The sequence below is a fragment of the Oreochromis niloticus genome, linkage group LG10, assembly GCF_001858045.2.
Source record: "Oreochromis niloticus isolate F11D_XX linkage group LG10, O_niloticus_UMD_NMBU, whole genome shotgun sequence".
In the NCBI taxonomy this organism is placed as follows: domain Eukaryota; kingdom Metazoa; phylum Chordata; class Actinopteri; order Cichliformes; family Cichlidae; genus Oreochromis; species Oreochromis niloticus.
In genome coordinates, this window is record NC_031975.2 from 24,615,644 (window position 1) to 24,638,997 (window position 23,354).

General features: G+C 37.4%; 2 protein-coding genes across 3 annotated transcripts in view; one reads left to right on the forward strand and one right to left on the reverse strand.

The window, feature by feature from the left end:
• Window positions 1-1,664: 1,664 nt before the first annotated feature.
• htr3a (5-hydroxytryptamine (serotonin) receptor 3A) lies at window positions 1,665-8,512 on the forward strand. 2 transcript variants are annotated; one of them, XM_005458466.4, is made up of 9 exons: window positions 1,665-1,822; window positions 2,720-2,883; window positions 3,139-3,183; window positions 3,717-3,826; window positions 3,919-4,088; window positions 4,556-4,716; window positions 6,362-6,572; window positions 6,930-7,166; window positions 7,308-8,512. In XM_005458466.4, exons 1-9 carry the CDS (start codon window positions 1,735-1,737, stop codon window positions 7,616-7,618), a joined length of 1,497 nt encoding a protein of 498 aa, XP_005458523.1. In that variant the 5' UTR covers window positions 1,665-1,734; the 3' UTR covers window positions 7,619-8,512. The 2 variants fall into 2 exon arrangements, with proteins under 2 accessions (XP_005458523.1, XP_013132089.1); XM_013276635.3 differs by having other exon boundaries at window positions 1,761-1,905.
• A 7,062-nt stretch (window positions 8,513-15,574) lies between these two features.
• Window positions 15,575-23,354, reverse strand: part of zbtb16a (zinc finger and BTB domain containing 16a) — a 140,376-nt gene continuing 132,596 nt past the window's right edge. Inside the window, exon 7 of the mRNA XM_019363783.2 lies at window positions 15,575-21,758. Coding sequence (XP_019219328.1) covers window positions 21,529-21,758 — 230 coding nt within the window. The 3' untranslated portion in view covers window positions 15,575-21,528. The remainder of the gene's footprint in view (window positions 21,759-23,354) is intronic.

The window sequence follows — 23,354 nt, forward strand, 5'->3', positions numbered from 1 at the left end:
GTATGCATCCATTTAGAGAGACAGCTACAAGCCCTCAAAGGCTTCGCTGCTCATATTCATTATTTCTGAAACCCGGAGAGCAGGCGAGTGAAAAAGTAGGCCACAAAACCTTTCTTTAGGAAATTTCACATGAATGAAACTAAAGAGTTGTTACAACCCACCATGGCTTAGAGCTAAAGGTTCAATCCAAATCAAACCTAGTTGTTTTTGTTTGAATTGGAATCTGAATTTGAAAACTACTTACATTATATAAGTCAAAAACCAAAACTTTGAGTATTTTAGATATGGTCAGTGTGAAAGTGAACTACAATATTGTCCTCTTTCAAGGTGCAGTTAAGATCAGGGGCTAAACATGTGGCACAGAGGCCCGAATTTTAAGATTTTAAGATTACGCTTAAAACTTCCCTTTTTGCAAAAGCATATAGTTAGGGCTGGATCAGGTGACCCTGAACCCTCCCTTAGTTATGCTGCAATAGGTTTAGGTTTCTTCTTCAGTCAGCTTTCTCACTCACTATGTGTTAACAGATCTCTCTGCACTGAATCACAGTTGTTATTAATCTCTGGCTCTCTTCCACAGCATGTCTTTATCCTGTCTTCCTTCTCTCACCCCAACCAGTCGCAGCAGATGGCCCCGCCCCTCCCTGAGCCTGGTTCTGCCGGAGGTTTCTTCCTGTTAAAAGGGAGATTTTCCTTCCCACTGTTGCCAAAGTGCTTGCTCATAGGGGGTCACATGATTGTTGGGTTTTTCTCTCTGTATGTATTATTGTAGGGTCTACCTTACAATATAAAGCGCCTTGAAGCGACTGTTGTTGTGATTTGGCGCTATATAAATAAAACTGAATTGAATTGAATAGAACTGGCCTGCCAAAGAGCCCAGTTCACCTTGCTACTTTGCAAAGGGTAACAGTTGCAAATGATTCATTAATCATTTTAATTTTTCAATAAGGTATACCACTATTCCTTGTATAGCCATGAAAATGTATTGAAAGTAAATAGTATTTCTAGATCCTGATAAATTGCAACATACTACTGTTGTTTAAATCCAAAAGCACCGAACATGTGAAGCCTACGTGTATCTGTGGACTTCACTGTAGTCTGAAGATTGTACAGCATATGTAATGACAGTAGACTAAGTAGTATTAGGGATGATTGAGCATTTTGAAGGCAGATCCAGCAAAGATTATTTCAGTGTTGTACAGATAACTGGGCTGTATGCGGCACATAATCAGTTTACTCATTGTAAGTACTGTAGATAGAGCAATCCCGGCCACGAACCTTTGCAATATGCTCTGAGTTTTGAATTTCATAAACAAAATATTATGCCCTTTCCTTAAAAGTTAATGGGCATATTTACCAAACAAAATGTACCCTGATGTAAAACTGAGGACAGCTGAAAACTGGCTAATAAAAATTCACACCGCCACGCTCCTTTTTAACTGTTTTTAAGGCATTAATTGCTGACACTTTGAGACTAAAATGAGATGACACTCTTGCCTAATGGTTTCTTAATTGGTAAACATTGTAACATACTGGCCTGGGATCGTATTATTGAATTAAATAACTTCTCAGACATGACATATGATCCAGTCGCAGAACTCTGGCTCCATTTATCTGAGCGAGCTGCTGCTTTATTGAACAAGGAGTGGTGTCAGAGCAGACGGATACACCCTCATGAGTGGAGTGACACTAACAAGGTTTTGATAGTGGATGTGAGTGAAGCGATGCATATAGTGGATGGATGTGGAGGATATAGGTGCCAGGCATCCTGAGGCCTTTCGTCAGAACGACAGGCAGACTTCAGCAGCAACAAGAGAAAACACAGGTGAACTAGCAGCATGAGATTCTCATCAGCCTGGACAGCACTCTGCTTCCTTCTGATTAATGAAGCCTCAAAAGAATGCACAGGTACACCAAAGTATTTAATTTTATTGTTAACCTAAGCCAGTTTTGGGCCTTGGGTTCACCAAATATCAGGGAAAATATTAATGATAGCTTAAAATGGTATTAGCTTTCCTGTGTAATATTTTTGCTAGTCTTCATTTGATTTTCTAGTCCAATCTTAGCTGTTTAATTTTAGTCACATCTTTCTGGTAACAAATTAAGTGCTTTTGCAAAAAGTTGAATCTTAATAATGAATCTTAGTAACTAATAATTCTGTATATCTATAATTTAAATTAAATAAAATTAAAGTGTCTCAAACAAAGAAAGAAATATTGCAGAAACAGCTGACATTAATGGTACATACAAAAGATATAGGTATATGTTGAGATATTTAAAAAAAGCCATGAAAACTTAAAGTACTGTTATATTTGTGGTGAAATACAGTATGGAACTTCAAAACATTTATGCTATGAATGCTTGGAAATGTAGGTTTATAATTAAATATGCGTGACATGTAGCTTTTATCTGTCATCTGAAACAAGAAATGCATATTCCTTATGAAATACATTTAGTTTAACAATATTCTCATTGTAAATGATCAGTGCATTTAATATTCATAATGATTTCCTTCTAATTATTTTTGATGAATTCCATTTTTATTTTTATTGAAGCTGACCACAGGTGCAACTGATCTTATTACACATTTGTTTGTCATTTGTGATTTCAGCTATTTCTTTAACAGCATATATATATGTGCATATATTGTTATATATATTATATTAGTGTGTCTATTAGATTTTTTATTGGTTTTTCAGATTTTCACTGTAACTTTTTTTAGCAAAGAAACCGGGCAGCAGCACTGGAAGATTTGCCAATGCCACCTTAGTGCGACTGGCAGAATTTTTGAGTGCCGGTTATAAGAAAGGAGTGAGACCAGTGAAAGACTGGAACACCCCTACTAACGTGGAAATTGACCTCATGGTATACTCTATCCTTAATGTGGTGAGTTATGCTGTCTACAAACCAATTACTATTTTCCGTGTGTTATATTTTTTAAAGAAATCATCATTAAGTATACAATGTGTCATAATTATGCATACGTGAGCATGCACAAATACACAGTCATTGTGTAAAACTGAATTTAAATGATTGCTTTGACATGTTTGGATTAAAAAAACACAGAAGCACCAATGTAACACGGACCGTATAACATTTGTTGTTTTTGCGCTGATTTCTCTGTTTTGTTTTGTGTTAAAGGATGAGAAGAATCAGGTGTTAACAACATACGTCTGGTATAGACAGGTAAGAAAAATAAAAAGTGTATATTGGTGTATATTGTTTGCTTACTTTATCTGCAATTGTGGTATTATTCATTTATCACATATTTTATCTATTTGACATGGCAAATATGTGGTTACTCAACAATAAGTTGTAGTATTCACATTCATGCCATTTAAAACAAAAAACTTTCAGTTGTGATTGATTTTTTTTCCTCTTTGAAACCATTACATTTTCTCATGGGGCTGTGTAAGTGCCATAAACACAGACAAACAAACCATATGTTTGCTTGTCTTTGTTTGGACAAATGACTAAATCAATAAACATGCCATTAAAAGCAACAAAATATTATCTATAAAATTTAGACATTAGTCAACTTATAAAGTGTTACATAAAATATGTTTGCTTTAACTTACATCTGTATTTGCTTTTCTTTGTATTCCTTTGTGTTCAGTTATTTCATGAAACCACACTCAGTCCATATTTTCTAACATAGTGCAATTAAAAAAGCATCTTTACATTCTGTTACATTCTTTCTGCACTCCTGAATATTTCAGTCATGGAAAGATGAGTTCCTGGTGTGGGATTCACAGGACTTTGATGGAGTCAAAAAAATTTCCATACCCACGGCTAATGTTTGGGTTCCTGACATCCTCATCAATGAGTTGTAAGATTATCCTATTACTAGTTCTAATACACAGACCCTCTCGCATTTCTGTTACATTGATTAAAACCGTTATTTCTGTCTGTGACCTGCAGTGTAGACGTGGGGAAGTCTCCAGACATTCCTTACGTTTATGTCACAGATGATGGAGTTGTGCGCAACTACAAGCCCATCCAGGTTGTAACAGCGTGCACTCTCAATATCTACAACTTCCCATTTGATGTACAGAATTGCAGCCTCACCTTCCAAAGCTGGCTCCATACCAGTAAGATATTTCACTGAGTTATTAATGAATTTAAAGTTATCATTAAATAACAGTCATTCTCGCAATTTTGTTTTTCTAAAAACATTTTTATTATATGACAACATTTAAATGAACATTTTATTATTTTTATTCCTAAAAGTATTCTCATGTATAAGAATGCTAACAAGGCTCTAACAAGCCAAAGGTACATTTTAGATTAGAAGTATTTGTGAATGCTTTAAAAAATGCAATGAATAGTTCATATTTATTAATTACGTGCATGCAAATTGAACTAAACAGAAAAAAAAGCTAAATCCAATCAATGTCTTTGAAGCAGCACCACTTCTTGTAAGTCTTGGCTAGAACAACTGCTCTGTTTGATGAATCCATCAACTCTCTCCCGCTGTGAGAGAGCACAGAGGTAGGTGAAGGCTGACGTGTTGCCATGGCTGTTTCACGCTGCTCCCAATATTGTGTTCGATTTGTAGTTGATGACATCAACATCACCCTGATGCGAGAGCCCGAGGAACTCAGTAAAGACAAGAGTGTCTTCATGAACCAAGGAGAGTGGGAGTTACTTCATGTACTATCCAAATATAAGAACTTCAGTGTGGACAAAGAAGAGTATTACGCTGAAATGAAATTTCATGTGAGTGTAAAGATTTACTAAGTTGTATAGAGCATACAAAAACTTAGAACCAATGTAATAGGCCAAGATAGAGAAACAGTGTGGAAAAAATAGACTGACCAAAAATAAAAAATAGACATAAGAATTTCAGCTTCAATTCAAAGGGTTCATCAGAAGTACTGAATTAACTCTTTAGAAATTCAAGCATTTTTATACAAAGTCCCTCATTTTTGGAAGTTCAGAAGTAACTGGACAACCCCGATGTTAAAAATAATTGTTTTTATGATGAAATTCTTTGCACTCACTGACTGCCTGAAGTCCATGGCCATCATCTTTTTCCTCCAGCGATTAAAGACTATCCCATTTTTCTGCTTTGAAAAACTTGTGAGGTGCTTTTGCAGGTTGTTTTGCATCACTAGCCATTTGCTCTGTGAAACGCTGTCTGGCTTGCAGGATTTGGTGGAATCTGAGAAACTGTAACCCTTTGCACTTCAGAATTCATCCTGATACTTTTATCAGCAGTTGAGTCATCACTAAACACCAGTGACCTGTCGTTATTGAAAGCCATGTTTGAAAGATGATGTGGGCCATTCCTTTGCCTCTCCATACGTTTCTTTTCCAGACAGTCTGTTACAAGTTAATCCTGGTTTCATGATTTGGATTTGTTTTTCAGAGCTGCGCTGGCTCCTTTAGATGTTTAGAAAAATCTAATCTGGCCTTCTGCTTTTTGAGTGGAACAAGTGGTTTGCACGTTGTTGTAAACTGTATTTACGATGATGAAACCATCTCTCGATTGGAGACTTTGATCATGATACACATACCTTCTTGAGAGTGTTCTTGGCTTAGCAAGGTGTTGTGAAGTTCTTTTTCTTAACCATGGAAATAATTCTGTGATCATCTACTTTAGTTATCTTTTGTGGTCTTGATGATGAACTACAGTGCAACAGTACAAAACTGCAGCAAAAGCCACTAAAAAGGCTTTTGCTGTCTCTCTGATAGGTTTATTTTTTATTTTTCAACCAGATGATGGTCTTGTTTACTTGCACAGACATCTCTTGGATGTCTCTTGAACAGGCACCAAATGCAAGTTCAATACTTGCAATTGAAAAAAGACAGGCATCACCTGACCGTAAAATGTTGTCAAGCCAATTCTCTTTGAACCTGTGAAAATAGGGGACTATGGATAAAAATTGGTATAATTCCTAAACAACTAATGCAACACTTTTGCTGAACCTCTTGAATTTAAAAAGTCTTCACTTTAATAAAATTATCAGTGTTTTATTTTAAATCCACTGCAGTGGTCCCGAGAGGTAAAATTACAATTGTTCAAATACTTCCAAATAACTTTGGACCTGACTATATATTCATCATCATGCTTTATAGGTCACTAGTTAATGTTCTTATTATGATTTATAGTGAAAGCTGAAGGGTCTTTTTTAAAAATCATTTTACCTTGTGTGTATTTTTCTCATTGCCTGTGGTACAATTGCTCAAAATCTATGCCCAGGTGATAACACTGTTGATAAACTGCTTATACCAACAAGAAACAAGAAACATGTTCCCATCTGTTCCCCAGATTCCCAGTTTTTATGAAAAGAAATGCTAAACATGTCCTGCCTCATTTGATAGCACACATTTTAACTTGACTCTAAACGAAATCTCCCAGGTGGTGATCCGACGGCGACCATTATTCTACACCGTGAACCTGCTGCTGCCCAGCATCTTCCTAATGGTGATGGACATTGTGGGTTTCTATCTGCCACCAGACAGTGGAGAGAGAGTTTCATTCAAGATCACTTTGCTGCTGGGCTACTCTGTCTTCCTCATCATTGTGTCTGACACTCTGCCTGCCACTGCCATAGGAACCCCGCTAATTGGTGACTAGAATCAATTACACTCACCTGCAGTTTGTATTCAAATGAGCATTTCTGCGACTACTATGAAGATATGAGTTTAAAATATTTTGCCTGAAGGCAGTCTTACTTTTCTTTAAATGTATGGGTAAACAAAAGAGAGAAAAATATGACAGGGGAGATCAACACCATGAACAGCTATTAGTTTGTAGTAAAGCATGCAGTGACAGATCGGTGAGGGCAAAACATCACCTGAGCTGAAAACTATTCCAGGATGGATTGGGTGTCAGGCAGGGCCACATCCTTCCACCATTTACCATACTACCCTTTATCATTTATAAACTACAATTTCTTTTTTTTTTTATCTTACCTGTCCTACAGGTGTGTACTTTGTGGTTTGCATGGCCCTCCTAGTAATCAGCCTAACAGAAACTGTGCTGATTGTACGTCTGGTCCACAAACAAGACCTGCAGCCCCCTGTGCCCCAGTGGCTGAAGTATCTGGTGTTGGAAAGAGCTCCAGTCCTTTTCTGCATCCACAAAAAGCACCGGCTATGTTCCAGACTTTCCTCTCAGTCCACTGACATGGAGAACTACAAGGAAAACAACTATGGAACTGGTAGGTACAGAAGAAAACAAGTAAAGTGGCTAATATAATTCAGAATCGTACTTAAATAAGGCAGAAAGTAAGGAAAAATCCCCAAATGCTTTTAAGCTTTAGCACTGTGAATAATCCTGTAACTCCAATCAAACCCTACAGCCCCGTGCTCACTCCACCACACCTGTGAAATCGGTCGAAAGCTCAGCCAGCATGAGAGAGAAGGTGGGCTGCTTGGACTGCACTTGACTCCAGCTAAGGACAACGTGCCACCTCTCATGGACAACATCCTGCAAGAGGTGACAACGATACGTCACTTCCTGGAGAAGAGGGACAAGTGCCGTGAAATTGCCAAGGAGTGGCTCCAGGTTGGCTATGTGCTTGACGTGCTGCTCTTCAGAGTCTACTTGGTGGCCGTGGTGGCCTACAGCATCACCCTGGGCACACTGTGGTCTGTTTGGCAGGCCGCCTAAGTTATACCACTGTACTGCTGTGGGCACAAGCTTGAAGCAGGAAATCAAGAATGCCAGAGTTAGTCGGTCTGTGCCACATGTAGCTCATAGGATACATTAAGGCACTCACATAGCAACTGGATATGAAACAATACAAATAGTCCCACACACATGAAAATGCAACTACTATCCATCATTATGAGGGATTACAAAGAATGAGAAGCAAGAACAGAAGGATGAGACTGAGATCTGCAAGACAAACATACATGAAAATACAGCATAAAATACAGGTAACTATCACATAAAACCTGGACGAATATAGCAAAACTGCTGTGACAAACCAGGAGATACACATAAAAAAAGTAAAATCGGTAAAAGTGGTGACATTAAGGTTGTTATCGCAGATGTTGCTGTGTCAAATTTGAACTCAAGTAGTCTACAGACGTTGTTGTTGGGTTAAGTGGTGAGTGGTAGGCTCTGGGAGCAGAAGATATATGTGAGATAAATAAAGTGCTTAATGTGCATACAAGAAAAGTGCTATGTAAATGCAAGTCCAAATATCCAGCATGTGTGTTATCTGTACATTAATTTATGTTAGTGAGGCAAGAAGTCCATTTTAATAACTGCTTTGCATACGAGCGATGTTGTTTGTTTATTTAGGTTCTGTTTTGGACAGAAGACTGTTAATTATTTTCATGCTTCAAAGCATGAGAAATATGTGAAATCTATTGAATTCTTTTTATTTCACACTTTCTGGTGTTTTTGTGCCATCAAGAGATGATATATAATTATATACAGTGAAAAAACACAATGTCTGTATAATTATACACTGAAAAAATGTATAATGTTAAAAAAATGTAAAATGCATAATGTTGATTTACAACCAGTTAAAAATACCACTGGGTAGTCATCAAATAAAAGAAGTAAAAAAAAAAATGCAATCTCTGCTTTTTATAGAAGTCCATGTGTGCCACAATATTTCATTAAAAAATACATAGTCAAATAAAACATAAAATCACACAAAGCAAATGATAAAAACTACATTTATAAGAGCTTCCATTTATGTAATGGTGTGTAAAATGAAGTTTTTTAAAGATATGCCTTTGCACCTGGACACAATCTCACTATGAAATGAAAAATGACTTCCATAGTTTAGGTTTCGGAAGCTGCATTGTTCCACTCTACTAAAAATATAACGCTGAAGGTCACAGTTTAAAAAAATCGTAGCAGAGAAAAACACACCTTTTCGTAGAATTTATCACAAAAAGAATCATAATCAAGCAACTGAAGCTGTAACGTGCTTTGCAAATGAACTCACAGAAATTAGACAAACACACTCACACACACTACTGTATGTGTAACATGTGATATGCAGTTTATAACAAAATAGATTTTTTAGCTTTTTTTCTGCCTGCAGTCCACCACAGCTGCCAGAGGATGGCACCATGTACAATAACATCAGTTTCCCTCAATAGCTGTGAGTCACTGAAGGTCTGATGTGCATATTATCAGTGGCCCGCATAGATGCTTCTTATCAGTTTTAGAGAATGTTTAGAGTAATAGCAGAGGGGGAATATTCACTGCCATCCTTTTCTCTGATTAAATGATTATGTAAGTTAGACTAAATGCATTTTGTGGATTTTCTTTCCACTTTCATGTTCCACATTTTGGACAGTGTCACGTTAAAGGTTAATTAAATCAGTTTACACGGCCTATCAATCTGTTCAACTTGTAGCTCTTTGTGCAAAAACACAATGCAAATGAGATGAATGACACTATTTAAGGTCTCCTCCCTAGCCCCGTCACAACTGCATGCTAAAAGAAGAATAATCATTTTAAAGTATAGCTCTTCCTTAGTTTTGTTTTTCTCTCAGGAAAATGGGAAATAGGTACAGCAACCCATGCAAACATCCACGGAAATAAAGTACACGAAAAGAGTTTGTACAATTCCAATAACCTCAAATGTTAATATTGGTTATGACTACTTTTATTCTTCAATACATGCCTGAACTCTCTGAGAAAAGCTTTATCGCAATTTCCTTAAGTAGTCCTCAGGAATAGTTGTCTGGGCTTCTTGGAGGACATTTAAAGCTCTTCTTTGGATGTTGGCTGCCTTTTGTTCTGTTCTCTGTCAAGATGATCCCACACTGCTTCAGTAATATTGAGATCTAGATACTGGGGAGGCCAATCTATGACTGGCAGTGTTCTGTTGTGTGTTTTTCTATCCGGGTATGCTTTTTCTGCATTGGCAGTTTTAGGAACCTTTTTTTTAGGTAAGTGTTAAGTGGCTTAAAAAACAAACAAAGCATTGCTCTGGTCAGGTACAAGCATTGGACTGAAAGTGACTGAAAGCCTGAAGAACTATTGCTCATGACCACTTTAAAAATTAAAAGGAAGTGCGTCTCTTTGGAAGCAAAATTTAAAGGAATTAAGGATCTCTTGAGTCTTAAGACTCGCTTAAGCTTCTATTTTATTTCTGAGCAATAAGCTATGCAACTTAGGGTATGTGCTATTTAAAATGTAGTGTGATGATAACATCATATCTGATTGAAATGGGAAACAGGGGATTCTGGTGCTCATTTGTGGTAGGAGGGTCAGGAAAAGCTCTAAAATATATCAACTTAGCTTCCTCTTAAATCATTTTCCGATGACTGGGGTTAAGTCTGAATTGTTTACGCCTTTGCTGACAAGATTTCAGATTCAGATTTCAATGGCGTAGTTCATGTGGTCGTATTTAAAAGCAGTCTGGTTGAGTAAGCGATTAATAGTTGGAATTAAACCATCATTAAACCTCCCTTGCACCAAACAGGGAACCTTGGGGTCATCACTCTAATAATCCACTCTTTACATATGTGGGTCAAAGATCAGCACTCAAACCTGATTCTGTAAAACAAAGCCCCTACACTGTTCCTTCTACCATCCTGACAAACCATTCACTAAGCGCTGCCCTTTCCTTTCCCATGCCCCAAAATAACATGAAAGTCACATCAAAGTCCAACAAATCTGCTCACAGTTAGTTTTTGTCCTCATTTCCTGTTTTTGTTTTCTCCCAAAAAAACAAGAAAAGAAGAAAAAAACAAACGGGAAAAACTACACTAATCTGCAATGTGTTTTGGATGTAATACTTTGGAGTGTTCTGCATAAATGAACAGGGAAACTGGAGAGCTGCCTCATTAGTTTCCAATACGCTGAAGTCAAGATCTGATCTCGTGTGCCAGAGAGAGGAAATGAGCAAATATAGGAGGATTATTGGGAAATACTGGAGACACTTTTGATGTGACACTGTATTTATTTGTTGGACACACACAGCCGGGCTTGCCTTCTCTAGTTTTATTGGGCATAAAATTCTGGGAACCACACAGAACTGACAATGAATGTTTATTACCCCAGATATGAGCGGCGATGACATTAACTACAAACACACAACACTGCAAGCATTTACAAAATATACTCCATATATATTATACGCTGCGCAGTAATGCACACTCAGACAGGATGATTATACTGATGTCAGAACACCTCATTGTTAGTACATTTAATTGCTGACTGTAGCAATGAAAGGACAGTTAGAGGGATGTCTTTTGTTTTTTCCTATCCTGCCTGTGTGATGTGAATGCAACATTTGAGCCTCACCAGCACTGAGGATGAAATTTCAAAGCTTGCTCTAAGTATCATGGTACAGAAAAGACCCTCAAATCAGTGAACTCAAAGGATTTTCTTTTCAGGAAACATACATTTTCTCAGCAAATGTCATACAATCCACCTTCAGTGCTGTGTTTTGTTTGGAAAGAGTAGCATGTGGAGATTTGAGCCTGATGATGGCACTTGTTAGAGCATTCATACAAAAAAACATGTCCAATGCACCAGAGGAGACAAATAAATCCTGCTCCCTCACCAAATTATGAACATGATTATGTTTATAATACTATTTAACGTAAGCATAATGTAAGTAAAATGATGAATAATAATTACCATATTTGTTTTTTTAAGTTTTCTCAATTGTTTTGATACAGTTCAACAATCAAAGCTTGTTTCACATGAGTTAGAAAGTGCAGTCGATCACTTAAACACTGTGACCACTGAGTAAAAGCCTTTACTCACTGCTGTTTTAGGACTTCGACATCAAATGTTTTTCTACTTTTTATCAACAAATACCAACTATTTTTTTTTACTGGCCCTAAAAAATTAGTGTTCAGACCCAAAAATGAAATATGAAGAATAAAAAATTTTACACAATAGAATCGCCTATTGGGATCCAAACCAGTACTAGACAGAGCTACCTAAAGGTGTACCTAATAAATTGTCCAGTGATACTGCTATTGTTACACTACTAAAGATATTTGTTACTGTCTTGATGAACTTCAGAATCAGAATACTTTAATAATCCCTAAGGAAATTATGTCACTTGAATATGAAAACACCCTTTTTCTACTAATACTGTCCAGCATTGCATTAATGTTTCCAATCCAGTGATTTCAAGCATGTATGAAAGAGCAAATACAGTAAGACCCATTCAGAGGTTTACTTGCAACAAATAGAAATGCATACTTTCAGTTTAGTGTCACAGCTGCTCATCCAAATTTCCCTTTTAAGCAGCCCCAAGGATGCTCTACTGGACTGAAATCTGTTGACTGAAGGCCATTGGAGTACAGTTTTTTCAGTCTTCTGTATTTTGGTGAGACTGTGTGACTCACCAATGTAGCCCTAGGTATTTCTGTTATTAGCTGATGGGTGTAGCCCCCAGTGTGGTCTTCTGTACCCATCTGAAGTACACATCTGCTTCAAGGCCAGACATGTGGTACTTCGAGGGATGCTTTTCTGCCTAGCCTGTTTGTAATGAGTGGTTATTTAAGTTAATCATGTCTACATGCCTAAATACTTTGAGTTGCTGCTGATGTTAAAGGCTGATTAGATATTTGGATTACCGTAACAAGCGTTGGAACAAGCATATCTATTAAAGTGGTTGCTGAATGTATGTAGCGTGACTTTACTGGCCCACACAGTAGTTGGTGTTCAGGTCTCAGATTATATATATTTTACTTGTCTGTTTTCTGATGCATAGAATTTAATGGGTATTATTTTGCTTTTCTCAATTTCAGCAATTTTGTAAAGTGTCAAAAAATCCTTCACATTTTTGCAGAAATCTCTCAAAGTCACTAAGGGTTTGAGAAAAAAAACAACTAAACATTGTTAAGAGTGGTGAAAGGGTTTGATTCTTTCATCACAGAGTTGAAGTGATTGACTCACTATTCATGTTTTGATAAATGTGAAAAGGGTATTTTGAATCTTGCAGAGTCTTTTGCACAGCTGATTCTGCGTTATGAAAAATACCTGATCTGTTGTGAGAACTGCATTAAGAGAGGTAAGAACGACTTTTCTGCTGCATCAAACCAGTTGAGGAAAAAGTGTAACTCAAATGTTTCATCAGCCAATCACATGGCATCAACTCAAAACATTTAGGCACACAGACATGATCAAGATGAGCTGCTGAAATTCAAGCCAAGTATCAGAATTAGGAAGAAAGGTGACTCAGTGTGGCATGGTTGTTGATGCCAGATGGGCTGGTCAAACTGCTGATCTACTGGAATTTTCTCACACAATTATCTCTTACGTTTACAATGAACGGTCAGAAAAAGAGAAAACAAAAAGCCTTGTTGACAGCGAAGGTTAAAGGAGAAGACTACTTTGAGCTGATAGGAAGGTCACAGCAACTCAAATAATGATTCATTACAACCAAGGTATGCAGAACACTCACAACACACTGGAACTTGATGCAGATGAGCTGCAGCACCAGAAGACCATACAGGGTGCCACTCCTCTCAGCTAAGGTCAGAAAACTGAGGCTACATTTCAAACTGGATATTAGAAGACTGGAAAAATGCTGTACTGGAAAAAAAAGCATGAAGGGGTGAATGAAGCATGTTGTATAAAGCACTTTGAGTGCTCAAGTAAAATAGAAAGTGCTTTCTTTACTCTTTCATACATATTTGATTTGACTAAAAAAAAAACAACCCAAAAAACGTCATGTTGGACAATATTAAGGAGAAAATCTGTAAGTCTGACTGACAAAAGTAGTAACTGTTTTAATTGGCTGTCGAATTCAGATGAGATATGCATCAGTGACGAAGTGACAAAATGTCTTATTAGTGAAGCATGTGTAGAAACAATACCAGTTGTTATGTGTGTGTAGGTTCTCAGTTATCCAGCTCATGGTAATCTAAGGAGCTTCGAAGGAAAACTGATGGGACTTCTTTAAGTTTCTTGAAGATGCTTCACCTCTCATCTGACAAGCATCTTCAGCTCTAAGACCAAATCACGGGCAGTCCCTGCAATAGCAGAGGTTACAAATCCAATGAGCAACACAAAGGTGATTTTTGGTTTGTTATATTTGGTCAAACTAGGGTTCACAAAATACCCAAAGCACACATTTCTGTGTTCATTTTCCTGTAATTCTTCTGTCAGTGTCTGCAAATTGCTAAATAACTAATAAAATACCTCATTTGTTTAATTACGGTAAACATTTCAGAAAACTTGGAATTAAAAAAAAGGAAAATTTCATGGTGTTATCGCTTAATAAAAACCTTTAATAGTGGACAGTTAAATCTAGTTTATGAATATTAGAAATGCTAAAATATGGCTCGTGCAGAATCAAACTTTCAAATTTGTCTTAAACTGTCTTAAGTGATCAAAAGTTTCATTGTGATCCTTTTGTTAAAAGTTCTCGCCCCTTTCTCCTAATTAAAGAAGACTTCGCTGCACTGAAACAGATATTGGAGTCACAATATTTTTTTACTTTTACTTTTAAAGACAGGGATTAAGCCTCTCTAAATACTGGCTGTTTCTTTAGCTTCACAATGATCTACTGCTCTAAAACCGTGGAACAATTATTCAATATCTGCTGTATATCAAAATATTTGATGTTTTGATGTGAGGTTGAGCAACAATACAAAAGGATAACAAGTGATAAACATCAGCTACAACTTGCCACAGAAAAAAAACCCTGTTTGGGGTCGTCTATCTTTGTGCAAAATCGGAACATTTTGTGTCTTGCTTCGCTTCCTCTGTAATGACAATCATGCCTGTGTGAGAGCACAGGTGCGCAGATAAACATGCCCCTGCATATCTAATGATAGCATTTATGACCTCTATGGCATTAGCAACTGAACAGACAAAAGGCAGTCAGGCTTGAAGTGGTGCAACAGTTACCGTTAGTACATTATGAGTGAGAACTGGTGGCAAACAGCCAGATGCTGAGTGCAAAGCCAGACAACTGAATGCACTTCAGCTCTGAGCATTTGTTGAAAAATAAAGCAGATTCACAGAAAACTGATGGCGGCATCAGTCAGATACTTTGAAATGGTTATAAAACGTTGATTCCGGTTACTTAATGTGGATATTTATTTTTTGCTTTAAGGATGTGTTGCTGCTCGTAAACATGACCCTGCCCACACTACTATAAAGTAAAGCAAGAGTGGACGAAATCTTAGTTTTAAAAATGAGTAAAAATAATGTCTTTCCACCAGATTAAATACTAGTTATACAATAATATTATTGATATATAGTTATTCTGAAAATAAAAGTACAGCATATAGTGAGTTGTGTTCAGATAAAATGAGATAAAGATAAAATAACATCTCACATTCACTGGTCCTGTAAATGTAACCGGTCATCTTTGGCTTTTATTTATTTGGTATTTCACATCTGCAGTATAATAGTTATTTTCCTTGAGATATACAATACCTCACTCTTTTATTTAATGCCTTTAGTTTTTAGGATAATACTGAATGTGGAAGTACTGCCCATCTACCCTGATAGATGTCTGCAGGTATTCCCCGCAGACTTTTTCCTACTTTTGCCAAAGTTTGTATGTAACTTTAACAACGATTCAAAAGTTGTCAGTCTTTGTCTCTCGTGAAACAGGGTTTCCCCTACTGTAAATAAAATAGTGAGCCAGAAAGAGGGCTAACACAGACAACATGAAGTCCATTTTTTATTTTTTTTTCTAACTGCAGTTTGAAAGTATACAACTGAACATCATGATTTGATTTCTGTTATGAGACTCATAAATAAAATTACAAAAAATTTTCACTACAAAAAACCAATCTACTGTTAGTAGGATGTAAAAAACAAAACAAAAAATCGTTATATTTTCACTATCAAAGGCACAACATTGACTTTATCGACAACATGGAGAAGAAAACCTGCAGCATAATTCTTTTATTTTTCCTTTTTATTTTTTTCACACTCCATCAGAGAACACTGAAATGTTACAAAGAGATGTGTCTGATTCTACATGGAAAGAAACGAAAAAGAACAACTTCTATATCAACAGACAGTGGCTATAGATTGGTGGCACAGCTCAACAGGAAACGTACTGCCACAGAAAGAAATAGCACGTTGTCGCTGGAAAAGACAAAGGACCTTTGCAAAGCTCTAATGCCAATTTTCAAAAAAAAAAAAAAAAAAAAAAAAATTATACACCTGACAACAATAAGAGAACAAAATAAAGAAAATAAAAAATAATAATTGGGCACCTTCTAAGATTAGGCTAAGATTAGGTGCTGAGGTAGACAAAAACTATAACCATTCAAATCATAATAAAAACACTATTTTCTTAATATAGAGCAACTTGACTGGCACTTGTGCTGTCACAACAATGGAGGAAAGAAGTAGCACAGACAAGCCAGGGAAAGACAGAGAGAGAAAAGCTTTGTTACATAAAAAGCTTTGTTATGCTTGGTCCGACAGGGCAATTGGTCCTCAGTGCTAATATAAAAAAATACAATGTCTTGGTGCTTTGTTACTCAAACAAGTTTAGTCTAGACCTCGATGACACATGCATTGCAACACTGCATGAAATGGCTACTTTGTTCTAGAAACACCACACCAAAACACAGAGTGCCAGCTCCAGGGATGCCATGATTCCTCTCTGACGAATTGAACATCCCCTCTTAAATGCTTTTTTTGTAGCAAAGAAAAAGTACTTAAAGAACAAATAAAACGGAAACAACAGAAGGGTAATACCCCGGTGCTAACCTACCCAAATGGAGGTTTCTTTATCATTTTTATTTTTTTTACATTTTTTCCAGAACAATAAAATGTTCTGCTCAGCAAACCTGTTGCTGATAAAAAGAGAAAATTAGAATTAGAGAAGCAGACTCGGGGCCTCGTTTGCTCGCAAGAAAACAGAAAAAATAAAAATCACAAAGCAGATCTTGTCCCCAAAAGTCTCTAATAGTTTCATGACTGCAGCACAAATTTCAGCAAATTTTCCCCATGTTTTGTTTTGTGTTGCTAAATAAATGCTTCTGGGAGCCAATCATAGAGCAGCGAATGCACAATCCTAGTTGCTATTTCAATAGCATTAAGGGTTTATTGCAGTCCTTGAAAAAAAAAGAAAAGAATAAGCACTGCTCTATTCAGGATTAAAAAGAAAAAAAAAGAAAGAAAATCAGGTCATTTTAGAGCGTCATGACATCCCTAGGGCGCTGGAGACACCATTTTTATTTTCTTCTGAAAATACAGAAACTAAGCAGATATAGATGGATATTTTTGTTGAACAATTTCCATTTTTAGGCACAAAGATAGTACAGAAACATCGGAGAAACACTGAGGGAAGAACTATATCAATGCCAATGTATATATATATTTTTTCCCACAGAAAAAAAGTGGCATAGAATATCATTTATTTTGTATCTGATCTGTTTAGTGCATTTTTCCACTAATACACACCCACACGCACACACACACACACACACACACACACTGTTACACACGCTTTCATGCACTCTTTCACCTGCACAAGAAAGTAGAAAACATTCAGAGGACGATGATAGGAATAATGTGACTGAACAGGTCTTGCATTGTGGTGTTCAGACTGAACCGTGACTGGGTATATTATAGTGGGTGGATATTATGCGAGGGTGAAAAAAAGCTCCCTCAAATCACAGTGTTAGAGAATAAAATGGCAAGACACCACGGGACATGCCATCCCTTCTTTTTTTTTTTTTTCAAGTACAAAAACAAAACAAAAAAACATGTCGACAGTCAAGTTTGATTGAAAAATCGTGAATGACAAGTACTAATTGGTCGGTTTGGCAGCGTCCCCCTGCCGTCCCGCATATTATCATCTTTTTTTTTTCTTCTTTTTTTCCTCTCTTAACTTTGTCACATACACACACACACACTCGTAAAATTTGTGGCGGATAGATTTAGTCCTTCACCTACAATGCAATTGACATCCAGAAAGCAACACTTATTATTACAATATGTTCACACACATGTTTTTTTGTTCAACAATATCAAAGAGGAGCAAGGCAAATAAAATGATTCACACCCAAAAAGAGAAAAAAAACAGGTTTAAAAAAAAGAAAAAAGAAATACAAATATTTGTGCCCTGCTATAACCCTCCACAAATGGAAAAAGGACTGACACTGAATACAAAAATATCACAATTTTTATATATCAAATTGCCTCTATTGGCTCTTGTTCAGGAATACACTCATTTCTCAAGAGAGCTTGTCTGCTGAGAGAATCTCTATTTTTAACCTTCTGTTTTATGTGTGGTTTTTTTTTGCCTCCTTTTTTGATTACCACTTCCAGTTCCAATTGTCCAACGCACTCTGCATCACTGCAAAAATGACCTGTCCTGGGTGGTTCAGCGTTTTTTAGACGAACCTTCTGGTTTTTTTGTTTTTTTCACATTACAAAACTACAATTCTATTCACATATGTTCAAGTTTAGATTCTTGTTTTTAAACCCTCTTAAAAGCAATAGTACTTCCTCTTATCTGCTGTATCCCTCATCACTTAAGGCTTCAAAATTGCTTTTTTTCCCTCCATTCGCTCTGCTCTTCTGTGGTTGGAGGTGCAGGTGGGGGGGGACTATAAGAGAAGAATAAACATCCATTTGGCATTTCTCATCCTATCAGCCTCTACTTTTGTTATCTCTCACCCTTTTATATACATTTTGCTTTTAAAAAAACCCAAACAGACAATCATAAATCAACTTAAAAAAAAAAGCATGAGATGAAACAATGCAAAACACAAATGCAAAAAAATGTGCTTTTACCAAGAAAAAAAACAAGAAAAAGAAAAAAACAACACGACAACTTAGAGGTAGCTTTTATAACAAATGACCAAACCTTCCAGCTCTTTAACAAGCAGGGTTAATAATACCAAGTTTGGTAACGAGTAATGCACAAAGAAATACGCAACATAAGAAAAAACAAACAAATCTCTTCGCCGTGGCACTTATTTTTTTTCCGCGGACGCATTGCTTCAATCGTGTTCGCAATGCACCTTTCCAACACACGCTAACTAACAAATAAAAACAAAAGAAAAACTCCCCAAAAAACCACAAAACAAAACGAATGAAACAAAAGGGAAAATTAAAATACACAAAAGGAACATGAGGTCACAAAAACGAGGTAATTCAAGTACAATGTGTTGAGATCAAACTCAAGGTAAATCATAACAAAAAAAACAAAACAAAACCCACAACAACAAAAGAAGACGAGAGAGAGAGAGAGACGAAGTGCAGGGACAAAAACCACAGAGAAAGAGTTGATTTATTCTGTCATCTTACTGCTCGCCCCCTAAGCTGCTGGGCTGTGTCTCGTCCAATCAGTGATCTCCCCCTTCTTGGATATGTGATCAACCAGATACAACGCTGTGACGTGCAGTGATATTCATCAAAAACTCCCAAGGTTCAACCATAATACCTGACTGCGTATACTGTAAAGGTCTAATGCTGCATTTCAAAGGTGTAAGAAAAGACTTTGCCGACTTGTAGTCAGAGAAAATGTTGGAGCAGGAGTTTCTCAGGTTATGTGTTTTTATCCCAAGAGAACCAAGGTCAGCGTTGCAGCATAGCATGAAATATCACGCCTGCTTTACAGCTGTTACCCTTTTCCCTATGCCATGTTGTAAACAGGTATCCAACACACATCCTTTTAGCTATATCTTTGCCAAAAGCCCCAGTGGTAATTCAAATCAGTGCAACTACATTTGGGAATATGCATCATCTGAATACAATATCTGTAACATAACGCAGGACCTGCCAGTACTCAAGTGGTGCACATTCCAAAATAAACCTCACTTTCACACAATGACCTGGGGCTCGTGGATGAAAAGGTGTGCAGCCCAGCAAGTCTTGCCTGCTGGAACGTAAGCATGCATGCTGTTAATGTTGGATGGAGAAAGTCTTCTAGTGTGACCCACTGGAAACTAATCATAACCTGGGAATTACTGACTGAAAGGCAGCATTAACCTGCTACAGTATGTATGTTTACATGGTAGTAGAAGCCGGGCTTACAAGCGTTCACATTCATGTCACTATGCCATATAACAGTCTTCAAACTGCCACACCACCTATGACAAACATTAAGGTGTGCAGCTAAGGCATCCTCAACATTTACAACTAGCAGGTAAAGTCACAGGACTCTCACAGACAGAAACCTTTTCCCAAGTCACTTTCCGCTGCTTGGATTTCAAATCACTCCGGTAAACTGACAGATCTCTTGCAGTTGAAGTGTTTGCGTGTCAGTCAGTTTATGTACTTTCTTGTTAGTGTGAGAAAAATGATAGTCATCTGGTTAAACGTACATGGATACAAGCAGTCCAGTTATCTATTGCTCAATAGGTGAATAGGCAGGGTTTAATGTGAAATATTGTAGCGAGTTATGAGCGGATGAAAAAAAAAGTATATACCTTGCTGACGTCAAACAGAGACTGTTGTCGTAGTTTGTTTTACTTGTGCAATCAAGCCGTAATAAACTACGATGCAGAGCAAAAAAATAAAAATAAAAATATATATATATGTATGTATATATATGATGAAAAAGTAACACAAGTTAGCCTGTGGCTCTCTGGGGAGAACCGTGAGTGGCCAGTTGTGACTCAACCTTCTCCAGCCCTCATCTGAAAGAGATGCAGAACAAGGAAGACTACTGAGAACACTTTCGACACTTCCGACAAAGAGCAGCGCTAGCATTTTCCCCACTCACAACCAAATGGGTGCTTGGTTTGCAGCATTAAATTAATGCTTCCACTCGTCCAGTTCAACTGTTTTCATCTACTGCATAAGCCTACCGGCTCTGCTGCTGATTCTCAGGGGCTATCTCACTGCCACCGCTGGGATCTGAAGGTTTTTCAGACATGGACAGGTTAATGGGCAGATTTCTGTGAAAACTGCTCATGCGTAAAACAAAAAAGGTGACAAAACCTATACATCCTCTACTGGAAAAGGAGAGGGTTGCGTGTATGTCCCCCCAAAGCTGTTCATTTACTCCAGAGTATTAGTTTCTTCAGGATGCATGCATGTTAAAAAACATGTCTCAGTCTTCTTCTGAGATATTTTTTATGTAGTTCGTAACCAGAAAGATGTAGGTTTGCGGTGATACTTTGAGCATGAAAGCACAATGTACCACTGCAGAACAAAAAATCCCCCAAAAAGTTTTCCATTTTTTGGGCAAAACAAGACCTCAAAACGCAGTGAAGGCTCCCGACAGCATGGATGTAGAGGTTCAGATAGCCCTTGAGAATCTGCTTTCTCAACTCAGCAGCATCCAAGAAGTCACTTCCTTGCAGCTTGCTCACTTTATGCCGCTGCATGAAATGACCTGAAACAATAACACAGTTGCAGATGTAGTGAATGACCCGGTGAATCCGAACAATGGTGGAGAATTGATCTCCGTGTCCAAGACTTCCTCTTCTTAGCACGTTTGCCCCACCATCACCACCCTTTCCCCCCACCCCGCCCTCATCGCTTGCCTTTGCATGAAAACAAAAAATAGAAAACAAACCCTCTTGCTTTCCAGTCACTTGTCGTTGACATTCCTCGATCGTCAACACTCATGCCTCCTATCCGCTTTGTTACATTCCCCTTACCTCTCAACCCGTCCCCTACCCTCTTCATTCACTTTCCTGGACTCAGACATAGCAGAGGTACAGGTAGGTCTTCTCTATACGCCAGTCTGGGGGGATGTCTTCGGGCTTGTGGCCTTTCATGTGCTTCTGCATGGCTGACAGGCTGGGGCAGTACTCCAGGCAGATGGTGCATTGGTAGGGCGAGGCGCCATTGTGGGTGCGCAGGTGCTTGATCATGGCCGAGTAGTCCCTGGATCGCTGGTGGCACAGCTTGCACTCGAATGGCTTCTCACCTAAAGATGATAGGGTGGGGTGGAAGACAACAGTGTTAGCCTAAGTGTGACGTTAAACAGCAAATAAAGGAATTCAGTACTAAAAATCTATTAGAGGGACGGAAAAGCTGTACTAGTCTGTAAGATGTTACTGATAAGTGCATCAGCTTCTGCTTCTTTGCCTTAAAACGTATTAACTTTATTTAATGCAATGAGAAAAATCCTTGCTGTCCAAAATGCAGTAAAAAATGTGTGTATTTTTACAGCCAACGGTTTTAAATTACATTTGAGTTATATTTTTTTATAGTTTTGATGCTTGATTTATCAAAAAACAACAAAAGTCAGATAAACACACAAACAGCAATTGAACCAACAGGTTAGCAACTGTCTGAGCTGCTTCTGAGGATTCAGCTACTGTTCTGTGTCTTCAATCACCAAGGCCACAGCAGTCAAAGGTATACGGGGTTATTTGGAATATCTGGATGTCAGTAAAATCTTACAGATTTTCATCAAGTTAAACATTGCCTCAAAAGAGGAGCTAAGGTGAAGGTGGGTTGCAAAGTGGTTTGTAGCTGTGTTGAAGTATTGTATGCCCTGTTCATCCCTGTCAGTTTGGTTTCACTACATGGTGGTCTGTTTTAAACTCGTGTTGCCATCCTTATGCTTCTTTGGACAACAGCCAGACCCAAGATGTAACCAACCCAAACTGTCTACCGACAGTTAAAACATGGTGTTTTTTGCACCAAAGAAGTAAAAGTTGTGGGAGAGAAAAAAAATCCCATCACCACTTAATAAGAGATTTTTTTTCTCTGTGTGGCTCACAAGAAACATTGACGCTATTATGATAATTGAACGATGCATCTAAAAAAGTGACAAGTCAAAACCCAGAGGTGAAATCCCAAATGTCTTCCAGACGGCACTGTGTCCCAGTAAAAGATAATGGTGACTCTTTAAAGTCATTCTTAACAGCTTTCGATAATTGATACAAATCAGAAGCGATAGGAGAATAAAAAGCTCCAAGTATATTAGTGCAGTTTGCTCACCTCTGAGAAATAAATAGAATACCCGTCAGGTCCAGTCAAAGTATCCCCTCACAGCAGCAGCACACATGATGATTTTGTTTACTAATTATTCTTACTTTAAAGGGATAGAACTGTTTGCATGCCATTATTTTATTAAAATACCCCAGTGTAAAGAGATATTGGAAGGATCAAGGTTTTAGTTACATCGGGCTGTGCAACAGAAGAAAAAGAAAAGGAGATGTTCTGCTATTAAAACTAATATACATGGAATATTGTGCCTGCAGTTTTAAAGTACATGCAGAGGATAATTTAACATATACTTTCTTTGTTATTACTTGTAAAAACTGAAATCCAAAATTCAGCTCTTAGTACTTATTAGAGTGAGTATAAAATTCTTTTACCCAGTAGAAATATGCTCAAAACGACCCAAATTAGAGAATACGGGAGTTATAAGAAACTCTCTAAATCATATCACCTGTTTACCTGTGATAAGAACCAGTCAGTACAATCAGAAGAAGAAAAAAATTCCATTTACTTTTATAGAATATGATCTAATCAACTAATCTAGAGTACATTACAAGAAAATACAGCTCAC